Source organism: Rattus norvegicus, chromosome 1 (genome assembly GCF_021556685.1).
Source record: "Rattus norvegicus strain SHRSP/BbbUtx chromosome 1, alternate assembly SHRSP_T2T, whole genome shotgun sequence".
NCBI lineage: Eukaryota > Metazoa > Chordata > Mammalia > Rodentia > Muridae > Rattus > Rattus norvegicus.
In genome coordinates, this window is record NC_141534.1 from 22,611,141 (window position 1) to 22,627,903 (window position 16,763).

The following is a 16,763-nucleotide window of genomic DNA, read 5'->3' on the forward strand; positions in this document are numbered from 1 at the left end:
CTAATTTTTAAATCTCAGTGACAAAAGATTGATCACCTTTAAATATTTAATTGAAACATATACTAATTGGCAATGTTATAGGACTGTGGTGATTACTCACGTGATGAACCACAAAAAATATGGTTCTGACCTTAAGAACATGTTATTAAGTGACCAAATCAGGTCCAGAGTTAACAGAGGACTTTTCTTCATAGTCCCCCTTCCCTGACCAAGACATTGCCCCTGAGGGTCTCGGTGTTTTATTTATAATGTAGAAGAAACACATTGCAAAGTGATTTAAAGACTATTATGTATATAAATTTGAGACTTAAAAGGTTTGACCAAGATCAACAATTAGAACTGTAGAATGGCAGGAGGGGGTTCTTAGCCACAGAAAACAGGCAAGAGCACAAAATGCAGTGGAAATTGGTTAGATCCAAGCTCACCTAAATCTGTTGTATCTAGAAGTTAACATTATATTTATTGAAGAACCCAGAAGCTGGATGTCTGTGGTGGACCACAGCTGAAGCATGGTTCGTGACTTTACAGGAGCAGACCTGAGCACTCAAGCTCCTCTGTGAGGTCGTCCTCTCAATCGCTTTACAATGCTAAACTAAACTCAGAATCTACTCAGAAAACAGGTTGGTGGTTGAAGAATTCTGCTTCAAGATTTTGCCAGTGACAATAAGTTTGATGGCGTTTCGAAACCAAGGATAAAAGAAAGCATATATCAAAGGGTTCATGGCTGAGTTATAGTAAACTATCCAAACTAGGATTTCATACACATAAGAGGGCGTGATGAACCCCAGGAAGGCGTCAATGATGGAGTCAATGAGGTATGGCAGCCATGAAAGGAGGAAGGCAGCCACTGCAATGCCCAGGGTTTTGGCTGCTTTCCTCTCCCTCTTGGCCACCCTGTCCTTGTAGCTGTCAGATGCCCTGGTGGTCTGCTTGCTCATCTTCTCCATGTTCTGAGCCTGCTGCTTTGCAATGAGGAAAATCTTAGAGTAGACAGTCATCATCACAAGCGTGGGAACAAGAAATAATAGGAAATTAATAAGGACACAGCTTTGATTCATTGGGATTTGACATCCACCCACACAGCTGAGGGCACTCACTAGATCCTTCAGCCCAGCTTCACTTGCTCCTGTGTAAATGAGGGAAAAGCCATAGATGATGGACAGGAACCAGGAGAAGGTGATGCACTTGCCAGAAACAGATGCAGTGAACCTGATGGGGTAGATCAGGGGGTCACTGACTGCAATATATCTATCAACAGAGATGAAGCACAAGTGTAAGAGAGAAGAACAACAAAATGACATATCAAAAGAGGTGTGTAGTTTACAGTAACTGTCCCCAAAGTACCAGCAGCCCTCCACAGACCTCACCATGCTGAAAGGCATCACAGTCAGACCCACCAACAAGTCAGCACAGGCCAGGGAGGCCACCAGAAAGTTGGCAGGCGAGTGCAGCTGCCTGAAATGAAGAATTGATGTCATCACCAGGAGGTTTCCACACACAGCCAGCACAGCCCCAAAGCCAAAGACTGCATAGAGGATGAGGCGAGGGCCTGGGGAGTATGGGCTCCTGACACAGGATCTGTTCAGGTTCTCATAGCACAGCTGGGGAGACAAGGCTGAGAGCAGATCTCTGCTCAGGATGCTGTCCTGATCCCAGGGAAAACTCTCATCATCTGTAGCCATGTATGCCACTCCAAAATCCTCAGAAAAATTACAGGATATAATTGCTAGTACATTTTCATTTCCTTGATGATTTATTTCCTAATCTACAGGTTCTTTTAAATCTATTTTAATATTTTTAGGCCTCATCTATTTCTTCACATCCCAAAAGCTCCAGCGTGTTCTCAGATGCACACGTAAGTCTGACCTGGTATTAACATTTTCAGCCTTATTTAACCAGTCTTCATCAATACCCCAAGCACTCCTAGCCTCCAGGAAAAGTGCTCTAATGATGCAAGTACAGTGGGTCCCTAGGAATGAGTCTCCGTGGTATAAGGTGAGAAAAATGCTTGTCAGTTGGCATGTTGTTTATGACACAACCAAATTTTCCCCTGCCAATTTGCTAGGGACAGAGACCTTGTGGTGTAATGTAATTAGATGTGCTTCCTGCCCCAATAGAACTTTACCAAGAATTTAATATTTGTTCATAGAGTTTGACCTTTACCCTTTGTTAGAAATGTTATCTATGACATTCCTATTCAAAGTGATCAAGATTCCTGCATAAAAGTTTTCTTTTCTCAAGCACTTGTCTGTGTTAGAGACAAGATCTTGAGTCATGTCAACACCTTCCTTACTCCAGTTTCAGCTGTCATGTTTTTGGTTTGGAACATTGAGGGCGTTGACAGCCAGAATATACTCATGGAATGTAGCACAGGGGCTCTGCAAACAAGCAGGACTGTCTTCTTGGGCTTTGTGTGGTTTAAGAGAATCCCAGGGTGAAGTGCAATTTCTATATGTCACCATTTCAAACATTTATTAAACTTCTTAGTCTCCATTTCTGTGACAATTATCCCTAAACCTACATTTATAATTTGTAATAATAATATTCTGTCTATGAAATCAATATTTTCTTCTCATAATTCATATGTAAAGGAATTAATTATAATTTTATGAAGAATATCGGTAGGAATTTAGTGGTTTTAATCAGCACTATACTCCAATGTTATTTCTTCAATAATCTATTCTATTTCAGTGTTTTATTCTACATTGTAGATTTTTTTACTATGAATATTGTAGAAATATAGTTGTTTATAGGAAATAAAGTTTACATAGCTCTACATTGTGACATAGAAGAGATAAGAATTCAGATATAAGGGGATAAAGCCATTTTGTGTCTGCAGTAGACCCGATGTAGAGTAAAGTGACACAAGAGTCACATTCCACTGTTCAGGACTCACTGTACAAATGGACAGTGAGCAGAAGAATTTGATGGTTAAAGTCCTTATTCCTTTTATGAATAATTTAAATACTCCATAGCATATTCTCACATAGATACTTGAGCTATCTCATTTGTTTGTTGAACAGAAATGGTAACTGCTGTGATGTTTTGAATACATGTAAAGTTTTATATTTTCACATGCATTAACAAAATTTAAAGACATTGTAGTAATAATGTTCAACAATATATCATAACTAAATTCTCGAGTTTATTTTAAGACTCCATATTCTAAAACCAAAAGAGCAAGAAATGGGCAGCAACCCACCAGAATCTATGATGTTCCGATGGTGGAGCCTGGACCGGAGAGCCCGTGAGTTCTGGACTATGTGGCAGCCTGAGAACTATGGAGAAAAGAGTCAAATCACACATGGAAAGAAAGCCTGCATTTTTTTTAATAACTGATGTAGAATCTCTACATTTTGAGTCAATGTCCACTACCTTATATCATACTAAACTGATAGTATTTGCTTGCATTAGTCCTAAATTCTTACTGAAATTCCCTAAAGAATACTCATAATAGATAACTAATAGTAGTATTCAAATTCATAAGAAATGCAGAATAGCACATACACATATACTACCATGCACACACACATACATATGTATATATACATACATATACATCTACATACACATATGTATACATACAAGAATACATATATATGTAAACACACAAGTCTACCAACAAATATGTACATATTTATTTACAAATGCATATCTTGTATGTATACATACAAGAATATATGCATACATTTTCTCACGGAAACACACACACATATACATATAAACATGTATGTACTGCACACATACATATATATAAGAACAAAAACATACATGTGTATGTACAAATATACCCATACATTATATACACACATATATACCTACCTGCATATATATATGCATACAAGTATATATATGTATTTGTACACATAAAAATATACATATACATAATTTTTTATTTTATTAATAAAAATCATTTTCCTTAAAATAATCTTGTGAAATGTACATACTCAAAAGTTAGACAGAACAATTAGTCATCGTTGACTGGGCCTTGCTCTCTTTGTGATGGTAGGAATGTTTGACAGCAGCCTTCCTCCTGCAGTCTCTGACATCAGTGTGTTGCAGGCTCACATCTTATTGTGATGACATTAGGCCTGAACTGTGACCTCGTCTAAACTAAGCACACATCCCAGAACAATCCTACGTGACTTACCAAGGTGTGGTGAGAGTCAATGTGACATTAACTAATTCCAGAACACAGAGTAAACACTCGACAGGATGACATCCAATCTTCTGAATGCTTAACCTTCCCTCCTTCATGTGCTTCCAGTGCCTGAGTTCCTGTGTTTGCTACTGGGTGGGTCTGTTAACAGACACTGAAATAGGGCTCCTGTAAGAAATCAGCACAAGCAGTGGGATTGTTAGAGAATAATGATCACTAACATGTTCATATTTATACTCAGTCTACAGTTGTCGCGTCTGTTTCCGACCCGCAGAAAAGAGCGACAACAGCGTTCTTCTTCTTCTTTTTTTTTTTTTTTTTTTTTGTTCTTTTTTTCGGAGCTGGGGACCGAACCCAGGACCTTGCGCTTCCTAGGTAAGCGCTCTACCACTGAGCTAAATCCCCAGCCCCGACAGCGTTCTTCTTAAAGCGGTTTATTCAGGAACCTTTCTTCCGGCATGCAAGCAGCAATCTTTCTTTTCTTCTCTCTTCCTCCCAGCCCCCGAGCACACTCCCTTATATCCTCCCTCAACTCCGCCTCCTCAGTCCAGACTTCGTAATCTCAGTTCATAGGCCCACGTCACATGGCCTGATCTTGCGTCATGGTGCGCCTGCGCATCTTTCACAATGGACGTGGCTACTTTCAGGTGTGTGAGGAAGTCAGGTGCTAGTCATGAGACTTAGCTGAAGTCCCGGGCGCCATCTTGGGACTGCCGCCACACCTGCTCCCAACATACAGTGAATAGAAAATATTCAGGAATGTCTATTGATCAAGGAAGGAATATGACAGATGTGGTTCACAGGTGTCTTCGTCAGGATTGCTATTCCTGTGTGCTTGTGGCACAGATGTCCTTGTATTCACGGATAAAGACTAGGAGAAACAGGAAGGTTGAACATGCGGGGGAACCTCCTCCATGAAGGAGACAAAACAAAATACTGCATTCCACCCAGAGAGCTGAGAGTGAACGTTTTTCATGCTATGGTGTCATTCTGCTATCAGTAGAGGCAGACCTCCCCCAAGTCACTCAGGATGTTTATCCTAGAGTCTTCCTCACTGTACTATTATCTGTAGCTCCCAGGTAATAGAACCCACCCTTAAGGGAGATGTCACATGTGCTGTCTCAATCAGAGTCCACAGTAGATTCTAGATTCTGTATAGTGAGAGAAGACCCCTTCATGGTCCGTGTACTTGGCAAAGGAGTTTCTATGTAGTACCACCTTAAGGTTTATTGTGCAACTAGAACAGAAATGATTGTTGCCTAGAAACCTTTATCCACATTCTATTGTGTTTAAATATACTGACAATGAATGCCCTGGCATCTGACTGCCATGGTTGTTCCAGGTTGACTAAGTAGTCAGAACATAGTTTTCATTCTCAGTTCTTGCAGGATCTTTTCCCTGCCTGCTGTGACACCTGCAGGGACCTCCTCAGCTGTAATAAAACAGTAGAACCAAGGCAACATTTGGAGTAAATAGTTTATTTCAGCAAACACTTCCAGGAAACCACACTTTACCAAGGGAGCTTAGGCAGGAACTCACACAGGCCAGGGACTGGAACCTGGAGCTGATTCAGTGCCCAAGGAGGGGTGCTAAGTACTGTCTGGCTCAACATGGCTTGCTCAGTATGCCTTCTCTTACAAGCCAGGATCCTAGCCTACGGGTAGAATCACCCACACTGGGCTGGGCCTTCCCTCATAAATTATTAATTAGTAACATTCCTTATATCCATATTATCTGGAGGCATTTTCTCAAATGAGGTTTTCTCCTGACACGTAACTCACTTTGGTCACATTGATATAAAACTAGACAGCACAAAGGCTACTTGTAAAGGAATTTCTGCTTTGTTCATGTTGAATGAAACAATAGAGTTTCTTTGAATGCAGAAGATTACAGTGAGCACCAGCTACTCTAAAGCTTTTCTTTATCAACACTGTCACTCAAGTGAAGAAGGGTCACAGTTCCATGTATGCAGGATAAGACACTCGCATCTGAACAGCTGAGGCCAAAATAAACTGAGGGCATTTAAGATCCAAGCTGAAGAGCCATGAGCAGAGCTTAGTAAGGAGTTGTAGGAGCCTTGGGTCCCCCGTCCATCTCACAAGGACTCACTTCCTCAATTGTAAGAAATGGGAAAGAAGCCATGTGTTGTAGTTCAAGCCTGTCAGCAACATTCAGAAACCTGAGGCAGGGGAATTGCCCTCAGTTGCAAACCAATATAGGTTAGTCTGAACTGCAGAGAAAGACTCTGTCTCAAATATGAATCAGACATAGAATTACAAATAAGGGAAGGATTTGCCAGCTTAAAAACATCTGGAAAAAAAGAGATTATACATTAATAATGAACAGTCTTAGTGTTTGACCACGTGAAATTATAAAATAATATCAAGAGTATTTCTTATGTATTGATAATTTGTCAAGTATCCAAGGCTCAGAGTTTTTCTGTACTTTTCTCCTCTGTTCATTCACCAAGTGCTTGCAGCGTTTGTAGAGACCAGAATCATGCCAGGATTAGAGTTATCTACAGTTGTGTGCAGCCATGGAATTCTGGCAATTGAATTCTGGTCCCCAGGAAGAGCAGCCAGTGCTCTTAACTGCAGAGATGTTTCTGCTACCCTAAGGTTTGGAATGTTATAATGTGTTGGGCCCTACCTTGGTGTTTCCCTTCCCCTCGTTAGCCTTTTAGTCTGCTATAGCAAGAAATTGTTTAGACCCTTGGCAGGTGCTCTCGGCCCTGATTTGAGCCTGGAACTTTCCATGGCACCCTTCTCCCTCGCTGAGCCTTTCAGCTTGTTGTTATTAAGAAATTGTTTATGTCCCTGATTTGGGCCCAAGACTTTCCACAACACTGATTTTTCCTGTTCTCCTGTTTCCTTGGTTGGGGATTTTTACCTGTTTGTTGTTTTTCCATGACTTTTGCCTCTGGTGTATAAGGAGATCTCAGTAAAGCCTGGATAGCATTCTTTTAACACGGATGACCCGAGTGTGTGTTTCATCTGAAATCACCCAGGCCTATATCCAGTTCTCAGTGTCATGATGACACTGCATCGTCAAATGAAGGTCCCACTGAGATTGGGAACAAGAAGACAACCTGACTAGATCTTCCCAGGAGTCGGCCGGTGAAGAAGGAGGGACGCATTGGGGAAAATAGGTCAGGAAAGGCCCCAGTAAGCAGGATACAGAAGGACCGTGGGAATTGAAAGCACGTGAAAAGAAAAATAAAGATGTTGGCTAGTGGTGAGTAAACCTTATAAAAAGGGACAAGGTAATAATGATAAAATGTTTTTGTGTATGTGTTCTTTTAGAGTTATACTAAAATCTAGAGAAGCGAAGTCAATTCTCATTGATGCTTTTAGTCTTTGTCCCTGACCAGAGCAGTTTATACCCTAGACAAGAGATAGAATGTGTTTCAGAAAAACAGTCCTCCTGGACTCTCCACAGATGTTTTGGCAAAAGAAGGAAAATGAACTTAAGCTTTTTAAGAGGTCTCCTAGGGACAGAAGGAAGGCAGGAGATGTCCTGCCTCCTTGCTGGCTCCCATTGGAGAAGTGCTTATTTCTGGTTCTGGGTCCTTTAGGTAGGATATCTGGGTCCCTTTGGTGGAACACCATCTAGTTCTTTCCCTCTATGCCTATTTGCTGTCATTGGTGCACCAAGCTGTCCATGTATGTCAGTTTATGTCTGGGTTTTGCTTCTCATTGCTTGAATGTTTTGTGTTTCATGTTTAAAAGAAAAAATGGTTAAAGCTTTAAATGCTAGTTGTTTCACCCCTTGATTTAGTTTTAACTAATTTCAAGAAAGGAACAAATAAATAAAAAGCAGTTTCAATTGGCCTTTGTATCCCTGCACCTGTAGCTAGGAGCCTAGGTCAGCTGGAGAAGCTCCCCAGGGGCTCAGTGTTTGCATGGGCTGATCTTAAAGGGGCCAGCAGCTTCAAAGTTTTCTATAGTAAGGGAGCTGATGGCTGTTTCTCTTAGCAAAAGCTTTGACTGTGATTATTGGGTTCAACAGGTGACAAGGTGCTTCTCTTAAAACTACAGCTAGAAAAAGTAAAAATGGTGATTGATCTAAATATTAAAGATAATGTGTAGCCACCTCATTTTTTTGTTTCTGATTGGTTTTAAATGTATAATATGCTCTACATGTCTTGGTTATAGGTTACTGGCTTTTAAGTTATTGGGTATGGTTAAAGTTTTGTAACATTAGTAATATAAAGTTGGCTTAAATCTGATAATTCGGATGGAGTCATTTTAGACAACATGTGGCATAAGCCAACCCAGGGAAACAGGTCTAAATTGGGATAATATTTAAATATAATTCTTATCATAGAAACCAAATTTATAAAAGAATTTAAGGCAATGTCTCTTTGTTGAGGTATCAGAGCCTGCGCCATCATTGGTTCATATGCAAGAATTGGCAGTTAAATTTTAAAGCATGAGGACCGGACTTGATGTTTTGGAGAGACTGGGTTTTGGAGAATAGATGGTTTGTGGGAGGTTGAGTTTTGCTTTCCAAAGTTATGGTTGTGCTCTGGTGTTAAAAGGGAAACTTAAAGATTGTGGTTAATGATTCCTAGTGTTACATTGGCTATAGTTCACAGTTCGATCACAGACAGGCTCAGGATTCTAACTCACACATATTTGTAATTAAGAAAAAAATCAAACAGGTAGAGATTGTTACAGGATTTATGAAGGGTTGATGAGGTTATAGAACTTATAAGAGCATTACGGTCTGTTTGCTTACTACAACTGCTATTTCAAGAAATACATGTAGACTTATTATAGATTTAAAAGATTGTTTTTATGCTGTTTCTTTACATCCTGGCTATTGTGAAAGATTTTCATTTAGTGAGCTTGCTTATAATTTTGGAGAGTCCATGAAGTGATGCCATTGTAAAGTTTTGCCTCAAGGAATCACTTTTGGCCCTACATTATGTAAAATTTTTTTGTCGCTGCTTCAATACAAGAAGTTAAGACTTTGAATCTTTCAGTGTATATTATTCATTATATAGACATTTCAATTTTACTACAAGTCTTTACTCTTACAATGTTCTTTAAATTTGGGGGAGTTGTTGCTGCTTCAGAAAAAATTCAATATTCCTTTTCAATATTTGAGACATCGGTTATATCCTAGACAAACTGTGGCACAGAAAATTCAAGATAGCCTACTTTAAATTATTTTTAAAAGCTTCTAAGATTTGTTAATTGGCTAAGACCTCACCTTAGTTGACTACAGGAGGACTTAAGTCTTTGTTTGATATTCCCAAGGGAGAGGCAAATTCTATTTCCCTAAACAATTAACTGAGGAGTGACTGAATAGCTTTACAGAAAGTAAAGAGAGCTAGGTTTACAGAATTGCAAGATTGAGTCATGGAAGTATTTTAGAAAAAGAACCAGATAAAACATATCTTATTCCAAACAGCAATCAAATTGGTTTTCTAATGAGAAGGCAACATACCTAATTGATCACATTTTTCTCTTGACTTTCGCCCTGCTTCAACACAGATTATTGAATTACATGCCGTAGCCACTGTTGTTAAAAAAAAAAAGTTCTAGCTTTCAATATGTATACTGATAGCCAATGTGAAGCTTATGGTCTGCAATTGATTAAAATCTTTCCTGTTTTAGATACTATTAACCCTTGAATTTTACAACTATTTATGCTAATACAACTGATTTAAGAGAAGTGTACTGTTCCTTTATAGGCCATTTAAGAACTCAGACTGGATTGCCTGGACCCCTTAGTGAGGGTAAAGTCACAATAGATTTATATACCAGGCATATTTTGGGTCTTGCATAGGAACAATTAGACAATCTCATTCTTTATATCATCAAAATAGTAATAGCTAGAGATAATAATCTGGTATTTCTAGATTTATTTGTGACTATTGGCACTTTTTCAGACTTTCTGGTTGAACTGCTTTAACAGGAGAAGCAACTAAAAGTGTAATTAATCATTATGTACTTTACAAGGAGTGGGAACAGCTACAGCTCCTCAAAAAAGTAGTAAAATAATACTTAAATGGAAAGATGAGGAAGGACATATGGGATATTTTCAACCCTTTATCATTGATAATATTCCTGTTAATCTATGGGAACGGGATGTTCTTTATGATATGGGAGCTGTCTTGACTATGCTACATGCTCATAGAATGATTATTTTACCTTATGATCAAGAATAGGTAAGTAGTTTGATTAGAACTTTTGATGATTGGTCCATTTTTTTCATGTTCCACTACTAGTCAATTTGATAACCATTATCCTGAAAATAAAATTTGTCAGTTTTTTAAGTTACATCCTATGATCTTTCCCTCTATAGTAAAAAAAATTAGCCTTTAAGTAAGACTAGATTAGTTTTCATTGATGGTTCTTTTAAGGGATACACTGTGGTCCTTTCAGAGGGCAAGGTGGAGAAAATGCTTGATTGCACCTCGGCAAAGTTGGGTTAATTAAAGGCCCTTCTTTTGGTGCTATCTTTGTTTCCCGAAGAGCCCTGCAATATTTATACAGATAGTGTTTATGTATCTAATATTACTGTACCTTTGGAAACTGCTGTATATGTTGCTCCTGTGTTCTCCATTTGCTTTTGTCTTTTGCAAGTAAGCTACTGTGGTAATGCAGAGAGCCTATTCATGTAGGGCATATCAGAGGTCATTGCCTGGCCCCCTTGGCAGAAGGCAATGCTGCTGCTGATTTTTATACTAGGCCACAATTTGTAGCTATAGTTCTTGATTCTTATAATTTGGCCCTTCAATTACATAGAAAATTTCATATTAACTCACAATCTTTAAGACATAGTACAGGATGCACCAAGGAGCAAGCTGTTCAGATAGTTACTCAATGTCTCTCGTGTGCTCTGTAAATTCCATCACCCAGTTTGGGCATTAATCCTAGAGGATTGATGCCAAATGATATTTGGCAGATGAATGATACACATGTACCTTCTTTTGGGAAATTGAAATATGTTCATGTGTCCATAGATACCTACTCATGATTGATCTTTGCTTCTGCTCATAGTGGAGAAAAGATCAAAGATGTGAAAAGCCATTGTTTACAAGCCTTTACCTTTATGAATGTGCCTAGGCAAATAAAAACTGATAATGGACCATCATATACCAGCAAAACATTTCAACTGTTTTGTGCTTATTTTGATATTCTTCATAAAACAGGTTTCCCTTACAATTCTCAAGTTTGAGCAATCGTAGAGCGAACCCATTTGTCCATAAAAACCAACTTGAAAGAATAAAAGAGGGAGGGTATACAGCCCCTCCTACTAAATTATCAAATATTCTTTATATCTTAAATTTTTTAATTGTGGATAAGGCTGGTCTCTCAGCAGCCAACAGGCACTGGAGGAAGGACAGAGCACAGAATGGTTTGGTTAAATGGAAAGATCTGGCCTCGGGAGCCTGGAGGAACCTAACCCCATCTTAGTCAGGGTGAGAGGATCTGCTGGCATCTTTCCCAAGGATGCTGAGGCCCCTGTTTGGGTTCCTGAGCACTGTGTGCATCCTGTGGATGACAGTCCACCTGGAGATACACTGAAGCTTCATGAAGAATCCAGCAATCCTGATGCCAGTGGGAACACATAACAAGGCACAGCCTGCCGTCATTACAATAAACCTCACAACAGGTAAAGCAGCAGCTTGCATAAAGCTAAAATGAATAATTCTTAACCTTCCTTTTCATCTTAAAGGATAGTCTATGTTTTGTTAAGATTTCTATAAAGCCTCATTAAATGGCTCCTCCTTTTTAAATTCAGGCTTACTTTTTTCCTTTTTGGTTTGGAATGGGACTTGAGGCAGTGTCAAGGGAGGAGATGCTCAATTGTTCTTCCAGGTCCTGTCTACTGATCAGTTGTGGGGAACAGGAAGATTTTGCATTGATCGAGTTACTGGTGTGATCCCCATGCCTTTGGATGAAGACTGATTCCCAGTGGTACTCTAGAGTCATAAAAGAGACTTTGGCATTGCTGCGACAGTCATTGCTGCCATTGCCATAGCCATATCTCAATTGGCAGCTGTCACCGGGACTGTGGATACATTGTCTGGAGAAGTTGCCATGGCGTTGACTGTGCATAATAGCCTTAATATTCAGATTCAGTTGGTCATTCTTAATCTCAACCAACAAACAGCTCTCCTGCAGGAACAATTGGACTTTCTCTGCAAAACCCATGTTATATATTGTTCTACCTTTTATCATTCTGAGTGTGTAACCCCTGTTAGTGTCCTTAATAGCAGCAAGACTGTTGGGGATGAATGCTTATCTTGATTGCTCGCTCTTAGCAGCTGCCCTTGGGCTGTTTCAAGTACCAACAGACCCAATCTCAGGCTGATACCAAACAGGTTTGGTTTTCATTGGCCAGGAATAATTCATTGGCCCAAATTAGGCTCAGTTTGTATGACAAGTAGTTAGCCAAAGATGGGCAACCTTCTGGGACCATACTCGCCTAAGACAGAAACCCTGAGGACTGGCAGTGTTTTCAGAGACGGGAAAGAGTTTTGGAGCCCCAAATTAATCCTAAAACACTCGCTACTTAAAATAAATAAATAAATAAAAGAGAGGGAATTGTTGGGCCCTACCTTGGTGTTTCCCTTACCCCTCGCTGAGCCTTTTAGCCTGCTATAGCAGAAAGTTGTTTACACCCTTGGCAGCTGCTCTTGGCCCCGATTTGGGACCGGGAGTTTCCAAAACACTGATTTTTCCTGTTCTCCTGTTTCCTTGGATGGGGATTTTCACCTCCTTTGTTGTTTGTCCATGGCTTTTGCCTCTGGTATATAAGGAGATCTCAGTAAAGCCTGGATGGCATTCTTTTAACATCAATGACCCGAGTGCGTGTTTCTTAAATCTCACAGGCCTATGCCCAGTTCTCAGTGTCATGACAAGGCACAATTTTTGAATAGAATATGATTTTTTTCTATTCATCGACTGTATACTACAGTCACATTTACTATTAAGCAAGGAATCTCAAAAACGTCCTGCTGGCTTTAAATTGTACAAGGAATTCAGACATTTAGGGGGTGAGGATGAAAGACATCTATGGATCCTAATGAAATTAACTTTTCAGATTTTCAAATTAACCTATTCCAGCCTTTATCATCACATTTTCTTCTGAACACCTTATTAACTTTGCCTTTGTGCATACATTTGAAAGCTTCTATACTCCTCTAAGAGCATAAAAAATAACTGAGGGATCAGCAAATTTATAAATCATAGTGAATAAAAATGATCATTGTTAAATCCTTGATTTAAACATACTACAACAACTTGTAAAGCTTTAGGACTGTGAGCCCTCCTTTGTGTGTTTGCTCTTTAGAAAGCAGGTCACTGAATAAGTGTTAGTAGATGTGACACTGTTTTTATTTTCCTCTGTAAACACCTGAGTACATGTTAATTAATACACTTTAAATGAATAAAGCTGGCCTCAGTTACTGAACCTACATATCCACCCCCTTCACTGAGCAAGAGAAAACTTCTAAGCATCGAACCCTTCTGCAACACAGTCCCCCCAACCAAACACACACGTAAACACACACACACACACAAACACTCACACACACAAACACTCACACAAACACACACACAAACACTCACACAAACACACACACATGGAAAGAAACAGTACATACAGGAAGACAGTGAAGAGTCCGTAAGAATAGGGATAAAGTAGCAGATCTGCAGCTGCTCACAGTTTATAGCATCTGGTGAGAGGACAGGAAAGGACTCAGTTACACTTAAGGTGCTGGCAAATGGAACTCTGACCATGCACCAAAGAGTATATTGCCAACACAAATTTTACTTGGTGTACTTTTTCTTTGATATTCATTTACTTATTTATTTTTGGTTGGGGAAAGATAAAAACAGCTGGGAGAACCTAGGAGCAATGGAAACCAAGGGTGATCAGGTTACATTGCATAGAATTATGTCCCAAAGAATTCATAAAAAATATTATGATAGAATAAAAACAAAAATATTACTAGGAGCTTTAAACATTATATATTAAAATTTGAGGAGAAAAGTTTAACAAAGCCAACAATTAGGATCTGAGACGGGCAAAAAGGGACTAGTAACCAGGGACATATAGAAGCTATGTGACACTATCTGGCACAAACATCAGAAGGAAAGAATTAGATCTGGTTCCACTTACTGCATCACAAATAAAAATTAATTACACATTTTTAAAAGAAGAGAAAAGCTGGAGTTATATGTTTGGGCCTGTGCTGAATCATAATTCATCACATTATAAGATCAGATATGGACACAAAATCTCTCCAACAATGTTCTGCTGTGAAACTTTCCAATCCCTAACTAAACCAAGAAACTACTCAGGGAACAAATTGATGGTTGAGGAATTCTCTTTCAAGATTTTGCCAGTGACAATGAGTTTGATGGCTTTTCGAAACCAAGGATAGAAGAAAGCATAAATCAAAGGGTTCATGGCCGAGTTATAGTAAGCTATCCAAGCTAGGATTTCATACACATACGTGGGCGTAATGAAACCCAGGAAGGCATCAATGATGGAATCAACGAAGTATGGCAGCCATGAAAGGAGGAAGGCAGCCACTGCAATGCCCAAGGTTTTGGCTGCTTTCCTCTCCCTCTTGGCCACCCTGTCCTTGTAGCTGTCAGATGCCCTGGCAGTCTGCTTGCTCATCTTCTCCATGTTCTGAGCCTGCTGCTTTGCAATGAGGAAGATCTTAGAGTAGACAGTCATCATCACAAGGGCAGGGACAAGAAATAATAGGAAATTGATGAAGACCCAGCTTTGATTCACTGCAACTTGACAGCCGCCCACACAAGTAAGGGCACTCACTAGATCCTCCAGCCCAGCTTCACTTGCTCCTGTGTAAATGAGGGAAAAGCCATAGATGATGGACAGGAGCCAGGAAAAGGTGATGTACTTGCCAGAAACAGATGCAGTGAACCTGGTGGGGTAAATCAGGGGGTCACTGACTGCAATATGTCTATCAACAGAGATGAAGCACAAGTGTAAGAGAGAAGAACTACAGAAAGAAATATCAAAACAACTGTGTAATTTACAGTAACTGTCCCCAAAGTACCAGCAGCCCTCCACAGACCTCACCATGCTGAAAGGCATCACAGTCAGACCCACCAAGAAGTCAGCACAGGCCAGGGAGGCCACCAGAAAGTTGGCAGGAGAGTGCAGCTGCCTGAAATGAAGAATTGATGTCATCACCAGGAGGTTTCCACACACAGCCAGCACAGCCCCAAAGCCAAAGACTGCATAGAGGATGAGGCGAGAGCCTGGGGAGTATGGGCTCCTGACACAGGATCTGTTCAGGTTCTCATAGCACAGCTGGGGAGACAAGGCTGAGAGCAGATCTCTGCTCAGGATGCTTTCCTGAGTCCAGGGAAAACTGCCATCATCTGTAGCCATGTGTGCTACTCCAAAGTCCTCAGAAAAATTGCAGGATGTAATTGCTAGTTAGTTTTTATTTTCTGAAAGAGTTCCTTCCTGATCCACAGTAAACCTTCCTAATGACGTGAAAGCTCTGTACGTCTATTTCAGTTCTTTATCCTTCATCTATTTCTTCACATCTCAAAGCACCAATGTTTTCTGTGATGCACATTTAAATCTGACCTGCTATCAGCATTTTCAGCCCTATTTAACCAGTCTACATCAAACCCCAAGCACTCCTAGCCCTCAGGAAAAAGTACCCTAATGATCCAGTACAGTATGTCTCTAGGAATGAATCCCCATGGTATAAGGTGAGATAAAATGCTTGTCAGTTAGCATGTTGTTTATGCCACAATCAAATTTTCCCCTGCCAATTTGCTAGGGACAGTGACCTTGTGGTACGATGTAATTAGATGTGCTTCCTGCCCCAATCGAACTTTATCAAGAATTTAATGTTTGTTCACAGAGATGGCCTTTACCCTTTGTGAGAAATGTTATCTATGACATTCCTATTCAAAGTGATCAAGATTCCTGCATAAAAGTTTTCTTTTCTTAAGCACTGATCTGTGTTAAAGGGACAAGGTCTTGAGTCCTGGCAACAACTTCGTTGGACTTTGTGTGGTTTCAGGGAATCCCAGGGTGAAGTGCAATTTCTCTATGTCACCATTTCAAACATTTATTCAACTTCTTAGTCTCCATTTCTGTGACAATTATCCCCAAACCAACATTTATAATTTATAATACTAATATTTTGTCCATGAAATAAAGCTAAAATTTTCTTCTAATATTTCAAAGATAAAGGAATTAATTATAATTTTATGAAGAATATGGGTAAGTAGTTAGCGGCTTTTAATCAGCTCCAATAATAACTCCAATGTTATTTCTTCAATAACCTATTGTATTTCAATGTCTTATTCTACACTGTAGATTTTTTTTACTATCAATATTGTAGAAATATAGGTATTTATAGGAAATAAAGATTACATAGCTGTACTTTGTGACATAGAACATATAAGAATTCAGATATAAGGGGATAAAGTCATTTTGTGTTTGCGATAGACCCGATGTAGAGTAAAGTGACACAAGAGTCACATTCCACTGTTCAGGACTCACTGTACAAATGGACATACAGAAGTATTTGATGGTTAAAGTCCTTGTTCCTTTTTTGAATAATTTAAATACTCCATAG

At 39.5% G+C, this 16,763-nt stretch overlaps 2 protein-coding genes and 1 long non-coding RNA gene across 3 annotated transcripts; all 3 read right to left on the reverse strand.

The window, feature by feature from the left end:
- Nucleotides 1-605: 605 nt before the first annotated feature.
- On the reverse strand, nt 606-1,682 carry Taar7h (trace amine-associated receptor 7h). The gene is given in 1 exon segment (NM_175587.1): nt 606-1,682. A coding segment is annotated over 1 exon segment (1,077 nt).
- A 1,441-nt stretch (nt 1,683-3,123) lies between these two features.
- On the reverse strand, nt 3,124-4,654 carry LOC148006880 (uncharacterized). Its single transcript, XR_015644792.1, has 3 exons — nt 4,606-4,654; nt 4,151-4,327; nt 3,124-3,278 (listed from the first exon to the last, which is right to left on the reverse strand). It is a non-coding gene; the product is annotated as an uncharacterized LOC148006880 (long non-coding RNA).
- Nucleotides 4,655-14,476: 9,822 nt separating this feature from the next.
- Taar7g (trace amine-associated receptor 7g) lies at nt 14,477-15,553 on the reverse strand. Its single transcript, NM_175588.1, is given in 1 exon segment — nt 14,477-15,553. A coding segment is annotated over 1 exon segment (1,077 nt).
- Between the last annotated feature and the right edge of the window lie 1,210 nt (nt 15,554-16,763).